Consider the following 21,226-nt stretch of genomic DNA (forward strand, 5'->3'; position numbering starts at 1 on the left):
TGGCTTTTTCTGTGGCTTAACCCAACAAGGCTCGTCATTTTAACAATTTTATTCGTATTTAAAGATAGTATACAAGTTTGTTAAGGCACATGAAAGTTCACGTTCCAGAAGGAATTTCTGCTAAAAAAAAATCTGATTGATCAATCAATCATTCAATCAATCAAATGTATTTATAAAGCCCTTCGTACATCAGCTGATATCTCAAAGTGCTGTACAGAAACCCAGACTAAAACCCCAAACAGCAAGCAATGCAGGTGTAGAAGCACGGTGGCTAGGAAAAACTCCCTAGAAAGGCCAAAACCTAGGAAGAAACCTAGAGAGGAACCAGGCTATGTGGGGTGGCCAGTCCTCTTCTGGCTGTGCCAGGTGGAGATTATAACAGAACATGGCCAAGATGTTCAAATGTTCATAAATGACCAGCATGGTCAAATAATAATAAGGCAGAACAGTTGAAACTGGAGCAGCAGCACGGCCAGGTGGACTGGGGACAGCAAGGAGTCATCATGTTCATCAGGTCATCAGGTTCTCGGAGAGAAAGAAAGAGAAAGAGAATTAGAGAGAGCATATTTAAATTCACACAGGACACCGGATAAGACAGGAGAAATACTCCAGATATAACAGACTGACCCTAGCCCCCCGACACAAACTACTGCAGCATACATACTGGAGGCTGAGACAGGAGGGGTCAGGAAAGGGCCAAACAGGAAGGGATATCTTCAACCACCAACTTACCATCCTGAGACAAGGGTGCCAACAAAGATTTCCACCATGGCACGAACCCAAGGGGAGGCGCCAACCCAGACAGGAAGATAATGTCAGTGACTCAACCCACTCAAGCGACGCACCCCTCCTAGGGATGAAAGAGCACCAGTAAGCCAGTGACTCAGCCTCTGTAATAGGGTTAGAGGCAGAGAATCCCAGTGGAGAGAGGGGAACTGGCCAGGCAGAGACAGCAAGGGCGGTTCGTTGCTCCAGAGCCTTTCCGTTCACCTTCACACTCCTGGGCCAGACTACACTCAATCATAGGACCTACTGAAGAGATGAGTCTTCAGTAAAGACTTAAAGGTCCAGACCGAGTCTGCGTCTCTCACATGGGTCGGCAGACCATTCCATATAAATGGAGCTCTATAGGAGAAAGCCCTGCCTCCAGCTGTTTGCTTAGAAATTCTAGGGACAATTAGGAGGCCTGTGTCTTGTGACTGTAGCGTATCTTTTTAATACTTTTCCCCTCTCTGTGACCCTGTCCTCTACCCCCCCTCCTCTGTGACCCTGTCCTCTACCCCCCCTCCTCTGTGACCCTGTCCTCTCCCCCCCCTCCTCTGTGACCCTGTCCTCTCCCCCCCGTGACCCTGTCCTCTCCTCCCCGTGACCCTGTCCTCTCCCTTCCGTGCCCCTGTCCTCTCCTCCCCGTGACCCTGTCCTCTCCCTCTCTTCCTCTGACAGTATTGACGACAGCATGCAGGTGAAGATCTGTGACAACGCCCTGTCCAGAGACCTGTTCCCTATGGACTACCACTGTCTGGGAGACAACGAGAACAGACCGGTCCGCTGGATGGCCCTGGAGAGCCTGCTCAACCATGACTTCTCTAGTGCTAGTGATGTGGTGAGGACACACACACACACACACACACACACACACACACACACACACACACTTACACGTTACACACACACACTTACACGTTACACACACACACACACTGACACGTTACACACACACACACACTGACACGTTACACACACACACACACTGACACGTTACACACACACACACTGACACGTTACACACACACACACTGACACGTTACACACACACACACTGACACGTTACACACACACACACACACTGACACGTTACACACACACACACACTGACACGTTACACACACACACACACTGACACGTTACACACACACACACACTTACACGTTACACGTTACACACACACACTTACACGTTACACACACACTTACACGTTACACACACACACTTACACGTTGCACACACGTTACAGACACACAGTTACACACACGCTCAGCTGCGGTAGGAGGTGAGAGGAGACGCTGTAGACAGGCAGGAAGTCCTCCATGGCGCTCCTCTCCTCTCATTCTGTTCTCTCCTCTCCTCTCATTCTGTTCTCTCCTCTCCTCTCATTCTGTTCTCTCCTCTCCTCTCATTCTGTTCTCTCCTCTCATTCTGTTCTCTCCTCTCCTCTCATTCTGTTCTCTCCTCTCATTCTGTTCTCTCCTCTCTCATTCTGTTCTCTCCTCTCTTCTCATTCTGTTCTCTCCTCTCTTCTCATTCTGTTCTCTCTTGTCATTCTGTTCTCTCTTCTCATTCTGTTCTCTCTTCTCATTCTGTTCTCTCTTCTCATTCTGTTCTCTCCTCTCATTCTGTTCTCTCCTCTCATTCTGTTCTCTCCTCTCATTCTGTTCTCTCCTCTCCTCTCATTCTGTTCTCTCCTCTCCTCTCATTCTGTTCTCTCCTCTCCTCTCATTCTGTTCTCTCCTCTCCTCTCATTCTGTTCTCTCCTCTCCTCTCATTCTGTTCTCTCCTCTCGTCTCATTCTGTTCTCTCGTCTCATTCTGTTCTCTCCTCTCATTCTGTTCTCTCCTCTCATTCTGTTCTCTCCTCTCTCATTCTGTTCTCTCCTCTCTCATTCTGTTCTCTCCTCTCTCATTCTGTTCTCTCCTCTCTCATTCTGTTCTCTCCTCTCTCATTCTGTTCTCTCCTCTCTCATTCTGTTCTCTCCTCTCTCATTCTGTCCTCCTCACCCCTGCCTCCCTCCCTCCTCCTCACCCCTCCCTCCCAGTCCTCACCCAGTCCTCACCCCTCCCTCCCAGTCCTCACCCAGTCCTCACCCCTCCCTCACTTCCCCTCCCTCCCAGTCCTCACCCCCCCTCCCTCCCTCCCCCCTCACCCTGCCTCCCCCCCTCCTCACCCCTGCCTCCCCCCTCCTCACCCCTGCCTCCCTCACCCCTGCCACACGCATACACACCCAGCCAGTCAGCCACACGCACACACACCCAGCCAGTCAGCCCCACACTTACTGTTAATGAACCGTAGTCACCCATGTAGGGCTTGATGACTCCAGGGATCCTAATGGCAAGAATGATTTTCAGACTCAGACTTTCTCCTAAAGCTTTCATTGATGTCAATGTGTGAACCTTCTGGTTCGTGTTCAACTCTCATTGTGAATCAAGTCTGAATAGCTTCTGGTTCGTGTTCAACTCCCATTGTGAATCAAGTCTGAATAGCTTCTGGTTCGTGTTCAACTCTCATTGTGAATCAAGTCTGAATAGCTTCTGGTTCGTGTTCAACTCCCATTGTGAATCAAGTCTGAATAGCTTCTGGTTCGTGTTCAACTCTCATTGTGAATCAAGTCTGAATAGCTTCTGGTTCGTGTTCAACTCTCATTGTGAATCAAGTCTGAATACCTTCTGGTTCGTGTTCAACTCTCATTGTGAATCAAGTCTGAATAGCTTCTGGTTCGTGTTCAACTCTCATTGTGAATCAAGTCTGAATAGCTTCTGGTTCGTGTTCAACTCTCATTGTGAATCAAGTCTGAATAGCTTCTGTTTTGTGTTGCTATATTGTCTTTGTAGAACACTGGCTAATCTTCTGGTGATGACTGATGATTGAATCGTTGACTTGGTTCCAAAACCTAAATCATGTTTTTTTTTAAATATATATATATTATTAGTCTGTATGAATAATCTTATCATGTTCTGTTCTTTGGAAATAGGAAATGGATTAAAAAGCTAAAGTTGGATTCAGTTTGTTTGGGAGTTGCAGACACTACCTAAAATGGTTTTGATAAATTGCTGTTCTCAAGCACCATGTGGTCCAGCTTTCAAGCCCTTATCAAAACTTGTAGGAACTATGTTGGGTGTACATTTTCAGCTAAATTTCCTTGCATTGTGTCAGTGGAATGCTTCGTTCAGCCATTGGCTGAACCGAACACAACCTTCCCTGACACCGATCTCACACTGACAGACCTTGGCCTTAATTTAACACATTTCTTGAACATAATAGAGAGCGTTGTTCCTAAAGGTTTCCCTGATTAAACCCCCATCTGTCACATGTTGTGTTGTTTTAGCCTGCATGTAGCTAATGCTACGCAGAGACAACCTCAAGGTCAAGAGATTGAACACAAACGTTCCTTTATTCGTCCTAGATATTATTTTAGTGTGTGTCTGTCAACCTGTCTTGTTGGTCATATCAAAAGCTGTCCGTCTGAAATAAATACAATTTATAGAACGAGAGAAGACTCTCATTCCTTTGGGCCGTTCTGCCTTGTGATCTGACCTCTAACCCTTGACCTTTAACCTTGTCCCGATTCCTCAGTGGGCGTTTGGTGTGACCCTGTGGGAGTTGATGATCTTGTTGTCTAACCCTTGACCTTTAACCTTGTCCCTGTTCCTCAGTGGGTGTTTGGTGTGACCCCTGTGGGAGTTGATGACCTTGTTGTCTAACCCGGACCTCTAACCCTTGACCTTTAACCTTGTCCCTGTTCCTCAGTGGGTGTTTGGTGTGACCCTGTGGGAGTTGATGATCTTGTTGTCTAACCCTTGACCTTTAACCTTGTCCCTGTTCCTCAGTGGGTGTTTGGTGTGACCCTGTGGGAGTTGATGACCTTGTTGTCTAACCCGGACCTCTATCCCTTGACCTTTAACCTTGTCCCTGTTCCTCAGTGGGTGTTTGGTGTGACCCTGTGGGAGTTGATGACCTTGTTGTCTAACCCGGACCTCTAACCCTTGACCTTTAACCTTGTCCCTGTTCCTCAGTGGGCGTTTGGTGTGACCCTGTGGGAGTTGATGACCTTGTTGTCTAACCCGGACCTCTAACCCTTGACTTTTAACCTTGTCCCTGTTCCTCAGTGGGCGTTTGGTGTGACCCTGTGGGAGTTGATGACATTGGTGTCTAACCCGGACATCTAACTCTTGACCTTTAACCTTGTCCCTGTTCCTCAGTGGGCGTTTGGTGTGACCCTGTGGGAGTTGATGACCTTGGGACAGACGCCCTACGTGGACATCGACCCTTTCGAGATGGCAGCCTATCTGAAGGACGGATATAGAATAGCACAGCCAATCAACTGTCCTGATGAACTGTAAGTACAATAGCACAGCCAATCAAACTGTCCTGATGAACTGTAAGTACAATAGCACAGCCAATCAAACTGTCCTGATGAACTGTAAGTACAATAGCACAGCCAATCAAACTGTCCAAATGGACTGGAACACATGCATACAGGGCTTTTAGACTGTTTTATGTCTTAATTGAGTTTGATCATCAGTTATTTTAATTGACAATTCTATAGTTTTATTGGTTTTAAGTATTTTCTGTAAACGGTATCTCATGAGAATTGGCAGTTTGAATCTCCAGCTTTTCCGTTAACTGTAGGGCTTCCCTTCAGAACATTGAACATCATTTAGACATGGCTTCTCATGGCATGTTCTCTTCTCCGTTATCAACATAAGCACACGTACTGTCCAGCATGGAAAGTTCACTATAGGACCCTCCGGGGGGGGGGGGGGGGTTGACTATTGGACCCTCCAGAGGGGGAGACGGCTAAATGGGTGAGTTCAACTTTAGCCGGACGCCTCACACACTAGGGTTCGGCGGTAGCCAGATGTTTATATCGTCCATACCGTCCTTCTCTCATCCCGGGATTTACGGTATTACCGGCTTAGTTCACAAGGGCGTGCCAAAGAAACACTAAAAAGCCCATTGTGCGTCTTACCACAATGTTAACAGAATTACCACAAGTAATAGAGAGTTTCCATGGAGGCTGCAAGCTAAATATGCTAATGTGCTCAAAGATATGCAATCCAGCTCCTAAAGTTATACATACATTTGGTAGCTCCTACCTATATAATGTTTGGTGAGTTTGAACATTTACAAGCGAATGAACAAAGTTGGGAGGCATGCATGTCTGAAGGAAGAACCGGTCTGCCTCTGGAGCAGCATGTGTACACGCAGTGTCTGGAGTCGCTAGGGCAACGGGCCAACCTGCTCTGCTCGGAGTGTCTGGAGTCGCTAGGGCAACGGGCCAACCTGCTCTGCTCGGAGTGTCTGGAGTCGCTAGGGCAACGGGCCAACCTGCTCTGCTCGGAGTGTCTGGAGTCGCTGGGGCAACGGGCCAACCTGCTCTGCTCGGAGAAGAGGGAGGAGGAGCGGGCTGCCGAGAACTGAGAGGAGAAAAAAAACGGAAGGAAATCAAGAGCCTACAGAGAGAACTCATCCAAAGGGCTTTGACGTCTCAAACACGGCAGAAAGCTAACCCGTCAACTTATTAATTCAGCCACTTACTTTGATAACTAGCAACTTAAGCTTAGCATTAACGCAGAATTCTGTATTTTTCACACAGGATTTAAAAAATAAAAAAAATTGTCTTTTGTAAACGCAGATCTAAAATGCTTCTTATTGTAATTTTTGCATCGAACAAAGTTTGTGCTTCATTTGCACTAGGGATGCATTGATATGACATTTTTGGCCGATACCCAATGTTTTTCTCGCCAAAAACACCGATACTGATATCCAATGTTTTCCTCGCCAAAAACACCGATACTGATATCCAATATTTTCCTCGCCAATAACACCGATAAACAATATTTTAAATTTTAGCAGCCTTTTTAAGAATTCTAGTGCAGCTAAAACCTAAGGATCCACCACTTTTTTAAATTTTTTTGCCAAAAATGGCATACCCAAATCTAACTGCCTGTAGCTCAGGACCTGAAGCAAGGATATGCATATTTCTGATACCATTTGAAAGGAAACACTTTGAAGTTCGTGGAAATGTGAAATGAATGTAGGAGAATATAACACATTAGATCTGGTAGAAGAAAATATATAATGGAAAAAAACATGATTTTTTTTTGTACCATCTTTGAAATGCAAGAGAAAGGCCACAATGGCCATTAGATGTCAGCAGTGTATGTGCAAAGTTTTAGGCTGATCCAATGAACCATTCCATTTCTATTCAAAATATGCACGATATATCGGTGAGCATATATTGGAATCGGACGACCGGCAGCATCGGCCCAATGTCTAGTTAAAACTGCAATGCGCAAAACCGATGTCAAAGCTGACGTGCATACCTGTGTATATATACATATATATGCCTACCTACCTACAGTGGGGCAAAAAAGTGTTTAATCAGCCACCAATTGTGCAAGTTCTCCCACTTAAAAAGATGAGGCCTGTAATTTTCATCATAGGTACACTTCAACTATGACAGACAAAATGAGAAGAAAAAAAATCCAGAAAATCACATTGTAGGATTTTTAATTAATTTATTTGCAAATTATGGTGGAAAACTTTTGTTATTGACCAAATACTTATTTATCTCAATATTTTGTTAAATACCCTTTGTTGGCAATGACAGAGGTCAAATGTTTTCTGTAAGTCTTCACAAGGTTTTCACACACTGTTGCTGGTATTTTGGCCCTTTCCTCCATGCAGATCTCCTCTAGAGCAGTGATGTTTTGGGGCTGTTGCTGGGCAACACGGACTTTCAACTCCCTCCAAATCTTTTCTATGGGGTTGAGATCTGGAGACTGGCTAGGCCACTCCAGGACCTTGAAATGCTTCTTACGAAGCCACTCCTTTGTTGCCCGGGCGGTGTGTTTGGGATCATTGTCATGCTGAAAGACCCAGCCATGTTTCATCTTCAATGCCCTTGCTGATGGAAGGAGGTTTTCACTCAAAATCTCACGATACATGGCCCCATTCATTCTTTCCTTTACACGGATCAGTCGTCATGGTCCCTTTGCAGAAAAACAGCCCCAAAGCATGATGATTCCACCCCCATGCTTCACAGTAGGTATGGTGTTCTTTGGATGCAACTCAGCATATTTTGTCCTCCAAACACGACGAGTTGAGTTTTTACCAAAAAGTTATATTTTGGTTTCATCTGACCATATGACATTCTCCCAATCTTCTTCTGGATCATCCAAATGCTCTCTAGCAAACTTCAGACGGGCCTGGACATGTACTGGCTTAAGCAGGGGGACACGTCTGGCACTACAGGATTTGAGTCCCTGGCGGCGTAGTGTGTTACTGATGGTAGGCTTTGTTACTTTGGTCCCAGCTCTCTGCAGGTCATTCACTAGGTCCCCCCATGTGGTTCTGGGAATTTTTGCTCACCGTTCTTGTGATCATTTTGACCCCACGGGGTGAGATCTTGCGTGGAGCCCCAGATCGAGGGAGATTATCAGTGGTCTTGTATGTCTTCCATTTCATAATAATTGCTCCCACAGTTGATTTCTTCAAACCAAGCTGCTTACCTATTGCAGATTCAGTCTTCCCAGCCTGGTGCAGGTCTACAATTTTGTTTCTGGTGTCCATTGACAGTTCTTTGGTCTTGGCCATAGTGGAGTTTGGAGTGTGACTGTTTGAGGTTGTGGACAGGTGTCTTTTATACTGATAACAAGTTCAAACAGGTGCCATTAATACAGGTAACGAGTGGAGGACAGAGGAGCCTCTTAAAGAAGTTACAGGTCTGTGAGAGCCAGAAATCTTGCTTGTTTGTAGGTGACCAAATACTTATTTTCCACCATCATTTGCAAATAAATTCATTAAAAATCCTACAATGTGATTTTCTGGATTTTTTCCCCCTCATTTTGTCTGTCATAGTTGGGAGAACTTGCACAATTGGTGGCTGATTAAACACTTTTTTGCCCCACTGTAGGTAGGTAGGTATATATATACAGTGCCTTGCGAAAGTATTCGGCCCCCTTGAACTTTGCGACCTTTTGCCACATTTCAGGCTTCAAACATAAAGATATAAAACTGTATTTTTTTGTGAAGAATCAACAACAAGTGGGACACAATCATGAAGTGGAACGACATTTATTAGATATTTCAAACTTTTTTAACAAATCAAAAACTGAAAAATTGGGCATGCAAAATTATTCAGCCCCCTTAAGTTAATACTTTGTAGCGCCACCTTTTGCTGCGATTACAGCTGTAAGTCGCTTGGGGTATGTCTCTATCAGTTTTGCACATCGAGAGACTGACATTTTTTCCCATTCCTCCTTGCAAAACAGCTCGAGCTCAGTGAGGTTGGATGGAGAGCATTTGTGAACAGCAGTTTTCAGTTCTTTCCACAGATTCCACAGATTCTCGATTGGATTTAGTTTACTACAAGATATTTACTTAAAGTAGCTACAAATATTAAAATGCTAGGCGGTGGCGGCTAGGCGGCTGTCTCTCACCGTCATTCATTACAGACTGAGTCTTATCCACATCCTGAGCCTGTCAGGGAGCTGGAGCGTGACTTTCTACTGCTGTGAATGAGCTGGCCAGGAATCACAAAGAGACATAACGGGCTTCTGTGTCAGAATCCCAAATGGCACCCTACTCCCTATATAGTGCACTTTTGACCAAGGTCCCTTCCCTCTGACCTTTTCCACCAATGCATTTCATTTTTAGACGTAGATGAGAATGCAAGGAATTGAGGAAAGAACCTATGTCCACTACAAGACTAGATGGGCTCTGTTCAAAAGGGGTGCCATAGAGTCCTGGTCTGAAGTAGTGCACTATATAGGGAATAGGGTGCCATAGGGTCATGGTCTAAAGTAGTGCACTATGTAGGGAATAGGGTGCCATAGGGTCCTGGTCTAAAGTAGTGCACTATATAGGGAATAGGGTGCCATTTGGGACGTTCATCACTTCAACACTCCATGATTTACAGTTGGATGAGCGGCCGCCGACAGGAAGTCGAGGAAAAGCTAATCAGATTGTTGTTGGGGGGAGCTGCTGCACACGTTTCCTTCAGAAAGACTGTTGAATTGGAAAGTGTCCACCAAATAGAAGGCGTAGGAAGGGGAAGACTGAAGGCGACATGGAGGGATGCAGGACTGATAGTGTGCTATAGTGATGTTGGTTTCTCTGATGACCCAAGTGCTGAATAGCCTCGGGACATGGGAATGGGACTTTTTTTTCTGTACATGCTGTGCTATTTAGAGCATATTTGGCCGTCCTTATGGGGTTTGAGTCAAGGTACACGTTGCAATATGAGAGCCTAAATGGCTTGTGAAGGTTCACTCGCTGACCCAGCTAATTCTCTGTCTGTCTGTAGGTTTGCAGTGATGGCCTGTTGCTGGGCCCTGGATCCAGAGGAGAGGCCTAAGTTCCAGCAGCTGGTCCAGTGTCTGACTGAGTTTCATGCAGCGTTGGGGGCATACGTGTAAGATCTAGCCCCAGGCTTCTGTACGGACCAGGCCCGAAGGACCAGCAGGCCCAGGAGTTACTGGACAGCACTAATCACAACGAGGAATACATTTACAAACCTTTATGCCTTGTAGAAACGAAAGAAGACTTTCATTATTATGAGAATTTATTTTCAGAGTGAGGTTTCTATAATTTTTGCTTCAAATGGATACTCTGAGGTCGTCATATTTCCCAGCATACCTCACAAGCTTCCTGAACAGACCTATACCCTCACTATGAAACGTGGACCCACAAGGACGTGACCTCTTTTGGAAGAACCTAAGAAGCGTATATGTGCCAACAAGCTGTTGCCACCATTTTCCTAACAATTACACGTTGAGGACTTGTTTGTAAAGACATTTTTTCCTGTTTTTTATCTAAGAAAAGAGATGTACATTTATTGTTGTAGATCTGTGGTTTTCAGTGAGCGGATGAGTCCACAGTAGACCAGTGAGCGGATGAGTCCACAGTAGACCAGTGAGCGGATGAGTCCACAGTAGACCAGTGAGCGGATGAGTCCACAGTAGACCAGTGAGCGGATGAGTCCACAGTAGACCAGTGAGCGGATGAGTCCACAGTAGACCAGTGGCTTCATGTATAGTAGTGGGGAATTCACATCTTCACCTAGTACACTACGTAGGGAATTTGGGCCGCAGATGGGGCTTCTTCTGTGTACTTAAAGACATGCTGGTTCACTCTGTCATGGTACGATAAACTAAAGGTTTGTACAAGAGGCCTCTTGGGGGGAGGGTCAAAGGCCTAAGCAGCTCTGCTGGACGTTATATTGGACAATGACATGTGGAATGTCTCTAGTTCAACAGATCTCTACTGAAGGACCTATTGAACATTGTGTCACACGTTAGTTTTCCTTTTTCCTTAGGAGCCAATGGAGCGTTAGCATAGCCGAGGACGTTGTTGTTGTCGCCACATCCCATGATCTCCTCAGCATCCATTTACCCAGTAGTGTGCACCAGACTGGATGATATAGGCCTGTTACAGTACACTACATACCCAGATGGGAAATTATTGGTTTCTGAGTTGTTTCCAATCATTGGGGAAGCTACCCGTTGTACCCCTTTTTGAAAATCGCAACGATCAAGTTCACTATCAGTCATTTCCCCCAGATATTTATCTAACAGGGTTGTCGTCATGAATAATATTCTTGTGTGTTTTTTTTAAACTTTTGACTGTTCTGTGTCAGAACAAAACCCAGCTACCAACCACACACGTTGTTTTGACAATGACAAAGTATGAATTTATACTAGAACACTTATCCACTGTGAAAACAGAATTACGTGCCAATCTGACGACGACATGGCTAGCTCTGGTCCCGAGGCGCTACGTGCTGCTTGCTCACGCTGAGCCTTCACCAAGCAGCACCTGGACCAGAGCTACCAACATGGCCTCGTCGTAGACCTGTAGGATGTCTACAGGGATCACTGCATGTTGAATTTTTGTTCCCATCTGTAAACTGAATTCATACACAACAAAAAAAATAAACTAATTTGTTCTGATTTGTGTGGTCTGTTTTTATATGTATATCTATCTTTCTGTTTAAAAGACTAATGCCCCATATTCCCTTTACACTACTTTGGACCCATAAGGCTCTGGTCAACAATAGTTGCACTATATCCAGTTGAAGCCGATAGTTTACATACACTTAGGTTGGAGTCATTATAACTTATAACACTTCACAAATTTCTTGTTAAACTGTAGTTTTAGCAAGTGGGTTAGGACATCTACTTTGTGTCTGACACAAGTCATTTTTCCCAATAATTGTTTACAGACAAATTATTTCACTTATAATTCACTGTATCACAATTCCAGTGGGTCAGAAGTTTACATACACTACACGTTCATCTGTACAAACAATCGTACGCAAGTATAAACACCATGGAACCACGCTGCCGTCATACTGCTCAGGAAGGAGATGTGTTCTGTCTCTTAGAGCTGAACGAACTTTGGTGCGAAAAGTGCAAATCAATCCCAGAACAACAACAAAGGACCTTGTGAAGATGCTGGAGGAACAGGTACAAAAGTATCTATATCCACACCAGACTACGGTTTCTAACTGCACATGAGGACAAAGATTGTACTTTCTGGAAAAAAATGTCCTCTGGTCTGATATAACTGTTTGGTCATAATGACCATTGTTATGTTTGGAGGAAAAAGGGGGAGGCTTGCAAGCCGAAGAACAGCCCGGGGGTGGCAGCATCATGTTGTGGGGGTGCTTTGCTGCAGGAGGGACTGGTGCGCTTCACAAAATAGATGGCGTCATGAGGAAGGAAAATTATGTGGATATATTGAAGCAACATCTCAAGACATCAGTCAGGAAGTTAAAGCTTGGTTGCAAATGGGTCTTCTAAATGGACAATGACCCCAAGCATACTTCCAAAGTTGTGGCAAAATGTCTTAAAAAGTCAAGGTATTGGAGTGGCCATCACAAAGCCCTGACCTCAATCCAATAGAAAATGTGTGCGAGCAAGGAGGCCTACAAACCTGACTCAGTTACACCAGCTCTGTCAGGAGGAATGGGCCAAAATTCACCCAACTTATTGTGGGAAGCTTATGGAAGGCTACCTGAAACATTTGACCCAAGTCAAACAACTCAATTAGTAGTTGGTAGCATTGTTTATGTAAACTTCTGACCCACTGGGAATGTGATGAAAGAAATAAAAGCTGAAAAAAAGCTCATTCTCTCTACTATTATCCTAACATTTCACATTCTTAAAATAAAGTGGTGATCCTAACTGACCTAAAACAGGGAATTTTTACTAGGATTAAAAGTCAAGAATTGTGAAAAACTGAGTTAAAATGTATTTGGCTAAAGTGTAGGTAAACTCCCGACTTTTACAGTTAATGTGATAGGACGCCATTTGGGACAAAGTCCATAATAATGGCGTCCTCGAGGAAGAAAGTGGGCCGGTGCATTTAGAAATGCCAAGGCTGATTTCTGGTCCCATTTGGGACAAAGTCCTCATGTTTGCCTGTTTGTTTGAAGTGCAGGAGGAAGACATGTGCAGAGCCTGATTGGCAGGATCCTCACTGTGCTTAGGAGTTTCCTGAACATCAAAGCTATATTGTACAGTAGCATAGCAGTGCTTTCACAGTTGTACTGCCAAGAACCAATCTGAATTATAGTCACAGTAATTGATAACCACAACTTGGGCTGTGGAGGTATTACTGGGGGCACAGAGACATAACATTTAGGGTTTATAAAGGCTCATACATACTTCTAACCAGTTTTTAAGCATTATAAACTGGCTTGGGTTCGAGCCCTGAATGCTGATTGGCTGTCAGCCTTGGTATATCACACCGTATACCACAGGTATGACTAAACCATTTATTTTTAATGCTCTAATTACTAACTAGTTTATAATAGCATCGAGGCACCTCCAGGGTTTGTGGAATACGGCCACTATACTCTGCCTTGCGTCGTGTCTAAGAACAACCCTTAGCCGTGGTATATCGCCCCCCCCCCCCCCCCCCCGGACCTTATTACTTCATTATACCTGCAGGCTATGTGTTACCTATAGAACACTTTCATTATCCAAGAATGTCACTACAAGATGAACATGTTCTGCCCAGCATTAGTTTAAACCATAGATCCTTTTGTGGAGTTATGATTTTACTACTCTGTGTGGGTCTGAAATGGTGCCCCATTTTTTACCTCTGGGGCCCTGGTCAACAGTAGTGCACTATACAAGAAACAGGGTGCTATTTGGGATGCCTCCCCCGTATGGATCAATGTTGACATTGTGTGTTATACAGCAGGGGAACAAAGACCCATGTTTTGATTCACCCGCCTGAGGATCAAGTCACTAACCAAGACATGTGCTACACTGTTTCAACATGGCGTAATGGAAACTTATCTGAAATCTAATTTGTGGAGGAAACCAGGTTGACAAAGACTGAGATGCTAAACAAGACACTGATCTAATGTTTTTAGTGTTGGTCCCAAATGGCATCCTGTCCCCTGGTTAAATGTAGTGCACTACATGGGGAATAGGGTGCCATTTGGGATGTACCCTAATAAAAAAAAGTGTTTGGTTGTTCAGAGGGGCTCAATGTGAAAATGTTGTAGGACTTACTTGCAGAACAATGTCCTCTTCAGTTTTCCAGATGCTCTCTAAGCCTTTTGCATTGATGGTCTTAACTTTTATTTGCAGTTTTGAAACCCATTCCTAGAACATCCCCACCACTGTAGTAAAAAATACATTGGTTGAATTTGTTTATGAATGGTTGATGCCACAATACCCAAACAGCTGTTTGATTGGTTAGAATTCGGGCTTAAAAATTCCAGTAACTTTTCAAAAATGTCCAGGTGTACCAGATGGGATGACCCAACCCACCGCCACCACCAAAAAAAAACGAGGAGCTGATCCATTTTTAGCCAACTGGGCCTGTCTACCCTGGGATCATTATCTGGGTAATAATGGCATCCTCGAGGAAGAAAATGGGCCGGTGCATTTAGTAATGCCAGGGCTGATTTCTGTAGTAATACCATTAGCATCATCACTAACAATGGGTCAGCCGAGGTCATGTGAATGCTTGTCAACCTCCCAGCGTACGTTGACAAAATGTGTTGTGGTGTTGATTTATTGTAGTCTATTTATGCTTGCCCTTCCTTTCCTGGGTTGATCTTTCATGGTTCCCACTGTGTGTTCAGCTGCTAAGTCTTGAACTGGCTTTGATGGAATAATGACACCTTTTTGAAAGACTTGTGTGATTTATCAGCAGAACACCTATTACCTCCTGTTGGATGTGTGTCAAGGAGGGAGGGAGGGTGTGAGGGAGGGAGCGAGGGTGTGAGGGAGGGTGTGAGGAGAGGAGGGTGTGTGTTCCTGCGTCTGTCTCACATTCACGGCTAAGTATCAGAAGAGTAACTTCCCTAATTCGTCATTCACATTGATGACAGGAGGTAAAAAATGTAGCAGATCGGTGATACTTGTCTGTCAGCGGTAGACTCAGACTTTTCCCCCCTAGCCTGTGTGTCAGATCCGCAACAGGCAAGATGAGTATCAACGGCTATAAAATAACCTACTGTCAAACTTTTTTTTTTAAATGCTGAACTGTAAATGTAGAAAAACAAAAAGCAGGAACTTTTGTTGGATTGTCAATTTTAAAAAAAAGTTTAAACTGAACTATACATATTAAAACATTGACTCTGTTTGTTTATAATTATGTATTAAATATTTCTCCAAACAATTACATCAGACATTTCTTATTGTTGAATAAAAACAATCCCCACGCTGCCGCCTGTAAAAACAGGTCATGTGTGCCAAATATGGTCTTTTCATCATTACGTTCAAAACAATGCGCGCGTGGAGTTGTGGGCTGAGTTGCCCCCCCCCCCCCCCCCCGTTACATCACTGTGAGCCATAAAAGCTCATTGACACACTCACCAGAGTAGAACACTGTGGGACAGCTATTACCTCTTCGACATAGATAAAGTCACTGCTGCTGAGTTCTTCTGCCCTGGACTGGACTGGACTCTCTCTCTCTCTCTCTGTCTCTCTGTCTCTCTCTCTGGATACCCTTTTACTCTTCACAGCAGAAGGAGATTTGTGTCAAAGATATGAAGAAACCAACATCTGTGTTTAGCAATATAAAGGTATGTTGTTTGGTATTATTTATCCTTCATGTTACTGTCACTTATTATTGGAGACATTTTGATTAAACACATAACCACCCCTCTTCATTTAGAAGAGTGTTTTTGGGGGTATCTTCTCCAGCACATAAAATATCTCTGATTTGGTAATAGCAACGTTTGATACCATACAGAGCTGCTCAGGTGACACTGAGCAACCAGGAAGCTTGATCACCCATCTCCTTCATTACTCATTCTGGGTACTGGTACATACTTCATTTCATCGTCAACCTTGTTTTGTATGTCTGAATGATCAACATGGCTAATGAAAATACACGTGTCTTCAGTGGATATATAGCCTGCCTTGTACCATGAGATTGTGAACCTACATTCCTCTAGACATAATACACACTGTAGTTGCCTAAGGCTACAGATCCTCACCATGTTACTAGAGCAGTCTGTTATGTTTTTTTTTTAAATAAAAAAAACGATAGAAGTTTATTCTAAATGCTAATGACGTCACACAGTTATGTTAGCCACACCTGGATGTTTCAGTGCTGCATGTTTGCCCGGGGCGGAATAGTGTACCTTGTACCTCTTCAGTTGTCATTGTAGCAACAAATATTAGGGAAATGTCTTTTCCTCCCTTTGTTTGGTCTGTTTGACATAATATAGTTCATTACCCATCCTACCCTGGGGTGGGGGGGTGGGGGGTCTTTATCTTAATGAATGGGACGGATGTCACATCTGGTCTCACCAGGTTTTTTTTTTTGTGTTTTTTTTAGATATAGTCTATTCTTAGTCATTTTGTCAAAAAAAATATTATTAAGTCTTAAGTCACATATTCTCTTCATTTTATATAATGATTTAGTCTAGTTATTGTCAAAATGATGAAAACAGTGAGCCATTCTAGTCACATCACATTTGTATTGCCTCGTTAACCTACAGTAAACATTAATCACTGACTTCCATGTGCACAAACATACAGAACTTGTCCTAACGTTATTTTGTTCTGCTTAACATCCTATTCTCTTCCCAACAGCAGAAATATGACAAACATATATATACGAATATTTAACCATTATCTGGCCATGTAAATTCCTAATGAGAGAGAGAGAGACAGAGAGAGAGAGACAGAGAGAGAGAGACAGAGAGAGAGAGAGAGAGAGACAGAGAGAGAGAGACAGAGAGAGACAGAGAGAGAGAGACAGAGAGAGACAGAGAGAGAGACCGAGACAGAGAGAGAGAGACACAGAGAGACAGAGAGAGAGAGAGAGACAGAGAGACAGAGACAGAGACAGATAGAGACAGAGAGAGAGAGAGAGACAGAGACAGAGAGAGACAGAGAGAGAGAGACAGAGAGACAGAGAGAGAGAGAATCACCAGATGATGACACAAAGTATTGCCAAAGTCGTATGGGTTGCACCTCCATCTCTTGGTCGCGTCATTGACATTGTTATCAACGTTCCACAGTCGCTTCAGCCACACTGATGTCCAGAAATAGAGCGGGAGGTAATGACCGAGCGGGAGGTAATGACCGAGCGGGAGGTAATGACCGAGCGGGAGGTAATGACCGAGCGGGAGGTAATGACCGAGCGGGAGATAATGACCGAGCGGGAGGTAATGAACGAGCGGGAGATAATGACCGAGCGGGCTGCAGTGTTCTGGATAAGTTGCTAGAGACGCCCAGCCCTGAGAGCTGATAAGTTGCAAGGGGTTTGATGGCATGTTGTCCAGGGGCACTACAAGGTTCTTTGCATTCTGGGACAGCGTGGAGTTGTCAACAGTGACGGAGAGGTCTTGGAGCGGGCAGGCCTTCTCTAGGAGGAAGAGCAGCTCCGTCTTGTCGAGGTTGAGCTTGAGGTGGTGGGCCGACATCCAAACTGAGATATCTGCCAGGCACTCAGAGATGCGTGTCGCCGCCTGGGTGTCAGAAGGAGAAAAGTAGTTAATTGTCATCCACATAGCAATGATAGGAGAGACCATGTGAGGATATGACGTTCTAAAACGTTGTGTCCTGCTGAACTCGCCCCAGGTTTTGGTGTAAAGAGAGATGAGGAGAGGGCCTAGAACCGAGCCCTGGGGGACACCAGTAGTGAGAGTACATGTGCAGACACAGACCCTCTCCATTCCTCTCTTTCCTTCCTACAATAACTCGGCAGAACCGTCTTTGTTTCTGCGACGGTCTTAGTTTTGACGACGAGACCGCCGCCGACACTGATGACCAAAACCACAACTGTCAAAAAATGGCCCCGCCCCATTATCCTGGTTGACGTGTCAATAATCAGCTGCAAGATATGAGCAGTCAGCAGTTCACAGCAGTTCACAAACCAAGGAGGCTACAAGCAAAACGTTCTCGACCGTTGCAGATAGAAACGTAACGAACAGAGCCGACATCGTTCCTTATTCAACATGTCACAGAGGCGTGTTTGTTCTACATAGCATATTTCTACCTGAACGTTCTGAAACGTTGTGTCCTGCTGTACTCGCCCCCAGGTTGTTAGCTATAGCTAGCTATTGGAGGTACCACTGAACAAGGTGTAGCCTAAACAAATGTTTAACGGTCCCGTCCGCGAGTTGCCTAGTTTTATAACTGCCGGCGATATGCTTTATGATTGTTAAATGTGGCCCGCCAACGCACGATAGAAAGAAACAAAACTGTGCGCAGGTATTATGGGTCATATCTTTTCAACAGACAAATCAAGTAATTTTTTCCTCTCGGGAAAGAGGGAGAGTTAGTACTTTGGCTACAGAACCTGGCTCTGAAATGCAATTGGGGAAAGTACGAGGGTTGAACGAGACTACAAATTTTTAAAAAAACTTTCTATACTCCAGGCAGAGAAATACATTCTGTAGCTAGACTGTTGATTTACTATTTAACTTAATGCTGCAATTGTTTTTAATTTGGTAAGCAGCTTGTGTTTTCAGCTTGTGTTTCGTAGCCCTTTCCTGCAGTCAAATGACCACATCCCCCTCTCGTGGCATTATGGGTGGAATGTTATTAATATTTTTCAGAATTAATAAACACATATAACGCCGAAAATATGGTGTTTCTATGTCACACGTGTTGCTATATTTCAGTCTTCTGGAATGTATATAATGTGTAATATTGGGATGCAAACTCAAAATTGAATGAATTTCAGCTCAACTATTCCTGACATGGTATAGGTGTCTTCTTTTTTTTTACCACACGGGGGGACCTAGTGAATGACCTGCAGAGAGCTGGGAAGTAACAAAGCCTACCATCAGTAACACACTACGCCGCCAGGGACTCAAACCCTGCAGTGCCAGACGTGTCCCCCTGCTTAAGCCAGTACTTGTCCAGGCCCGTCTGAAGTTTGCTAGAGAGCATTTGGATGATCCAGAAGAAGATTGGGAGAATGTCATATGGTCAGATGAAACCAAAATATAACTTTTTGGTAAAACTCAACTCGTCGTGTTTGGAGGACAAAGAATTCTGACTTGCATCCAAAGAACACCATACTTACTGTGAAGCATGGGGGTGGAAACATCATGCTTTGGGGCTGTTTTTCTGCAAAGGGACCAGGACGACTGATCCAATCCATGTAAAGTAAAGAATGAATGGGGCCATGTATCGTGAGATTTTGAGTGAAAACCTCCTTCCATCAGCAAGGGCATTGAAGATGAAACGTGGCTGGGTCTTTCAGCATGACAATGATCCCAAACACACCGCCTGGGCAACAAAGGAGTGGCTTCGTAAGAAGCATTTCAAGGTCCTGGAGTAGCCTAGCCAGTCTCCAGATCTCAACCCCATAGAAAATCTTTGGAGGGAGTTGAAAGTCTGTGTTGCCCAGCAACAGCCCCAAAACATCACTGCTCTAGAGGAGATCTGCATGGAGGAATGGGCCAAAATACCAGCAACAGTGTGTGAAAACCTTGTGGAGACTTACAGAAAATGTTTGACCTCTGTCATTGCCAACAAAGGGTTTATAACAAAGTATTGAGATAAACTTTTGTTATTGACCAAACACTTATTTTCCACCATAATTTTCAAATAAATTCATTAAAAATAGTTGAAGTGTACCTATGATGAAAATTACAGGCCTCTCTCATCTTTTTAAGTGGGAGAACTTGCACAATTGGTATGAACTAATGGAAAACAACAATTAGGCTTCTTCTTACAGCTTATACATTAGAAGTCGGAAGTTTACATGCACCTTAGGCATTTCTAAATGCACCGGCCCATTTTCTTCCTCGAGGACGCCATTATTATGGACTTTGTCCCAAATGGCATCCTATCACATTAACTGTAAAAGTCGGGAGTTTACCTACACCTTAGCCAAATACATTTAAACTCAGTTGTTCACAATTCCTGACATTTAAACCTAGTAAAAATTCCCTGTTTTAGGTCAGTTAGGATCACCACTTTATTTTAAGAAATGTGAAATGTCAGAATAATAGTAGATATATTTAAACTTTTATTTCTGTCATCACATTCCCAGTGGGTCAGAAGTTTACATACACTGAATTAGTACTTGGTAGCATTGCCTTTAAATTGTTTAATTTGGGTCAAACGTTTCGGGTAGCCTTCCACAAGCTTCCAACAATAAATTGGGTGAATTTTGGCCCATTCCTCCTGACAGAGCTGGTGTAACTGAGTCAGGTTTGTAGGCCTCCTTGTTCACACACGCTTTTTCAGATCTGCCCACAAATTTTCTATAGGCTTGAGGTCAGGGCTTTGTGATGGCCACTCCAATTATTTGACTTTGTTGTCCTTAAGCCATTATGACACAACTTTGGAAGTATGCTTGAGGTCATTGTCCATTTGGAAGACCCATTTGCGACCAAGCTTTAACTTCCTGACTGATGTCTTGAGATGTTGCTTCAATATATACACATCATTTTCCTACCTCATGATGCCATCTATTTTGTGAAGTGCACCAGTCCCTCCTGCAGCAAAGCACCCCCACAACATGATGCTGCCACCCCAGTGCTTCACGATTGGGATGGTGTTCTTCGGCTTGCAAGCCTCCCCGTTTTTCCTCCAAATATAATGATGGTCATTATGGCCAAACAGTTCCATTTTTGTTTCATCAGACCATTGGACATTTCTCCAAAAAGTACGATCTTTGTCCTCATGTGCAGTTGCTAACCATAGTCTGGCTTTTTTATGGCGGTTTTAGAGCAGTGGCTTCTTCCTTGCTGAGCGGCCTTTCAGTTTATGTCGATATAGGACTCGTTTTACTGTGGATTTAGATACTTTTGTACCTGTTTCCTCCAGCATCTTCACAAGGTCCTTTGCTTTTGTTCTGGGATTGATTTGCACTTCTCGCACCAAAGTCAAATCAAATCAAATTTTATTTTTCACATACACATGGTTAGCAGATGTTAATGCGAGTGTAGCGAAATGCTTGTGCTTCTAGTTCCGACAATGCAGTAATAACCAAGTACGTTCATCTC

The 21,226-nt window shown here is 44.0% G+C and overlaps 2 protein-coding genes across 5 annotated transcripts in view; both read left to right on the plus strand.

Moving 5' to 3' along the window:
* The window catches only part of LOC139409579 (tyrosine-protein kinase RYK-like), a 98,871-nt gene extending 87,142 nt beyond the window's left edge, over positions 1-11,729 (plus strand). For all 4 annotated transcript variants that reach the window (XM_071154945.1, XM_071154947.1, XM_071154944.1 and 1 more), the window contains 3 exons: positions 1,444-1,603; positions 4,974-5,110; positions 10,085-11,729. In XM_071154945.1, the coding sequence (XP_071011046.1) occupies positions 1,444-1,603; positions 4,974-5,110; positions 10,085-10,196 (409 nt within the window). In that variant the 3' untranslated portion in view covers positions 10,197-11,729. The remainder of the gene's footprint in view (positions 1-1,443; positions 1,604-4,973; positions 5,111-10,084) is intronic.
* Positions 11,730-15,542: 3,813 nt separating this feature from the next.
* Positions 15,543-21,226, plus strand: part of LOC139409580 (solute carrier organic anion transporter family member 2A1-like) — a 54,174-nt gene continuing 48,490 nt past the window's right edge. Inside the window, exon 1 of the mRNA XM_071154948.1 lies at positions 15,543-15,829. Within this exon, the coding sequence (XP_071011049.1) occupies positions 15,794-15,829 (36 nt within the window). The 5' untranslated portion in view covers positions 15,543-15,793. The remainder of the gene's footprint in view (positions 15,830-21,226) is intronic.

This window comes from Oncorhynchus clarkii, chromosome 5 (assembly GCF_045791955.1).
Source record: "Oncorhynchus clarkii lewisi isolate Uvic-CL-2024 chromosome 5, UVic_Ocla_1.0, whole genome shotgun sequence".
NCBI classification, from domain to species: domain Eukaryota; kingdom Metazoa; phylum Chordata; class Actinopteri; order Salmoniformes; family Salmonidae; genus Oncorhynchus; species Oncorhynchus clarkii.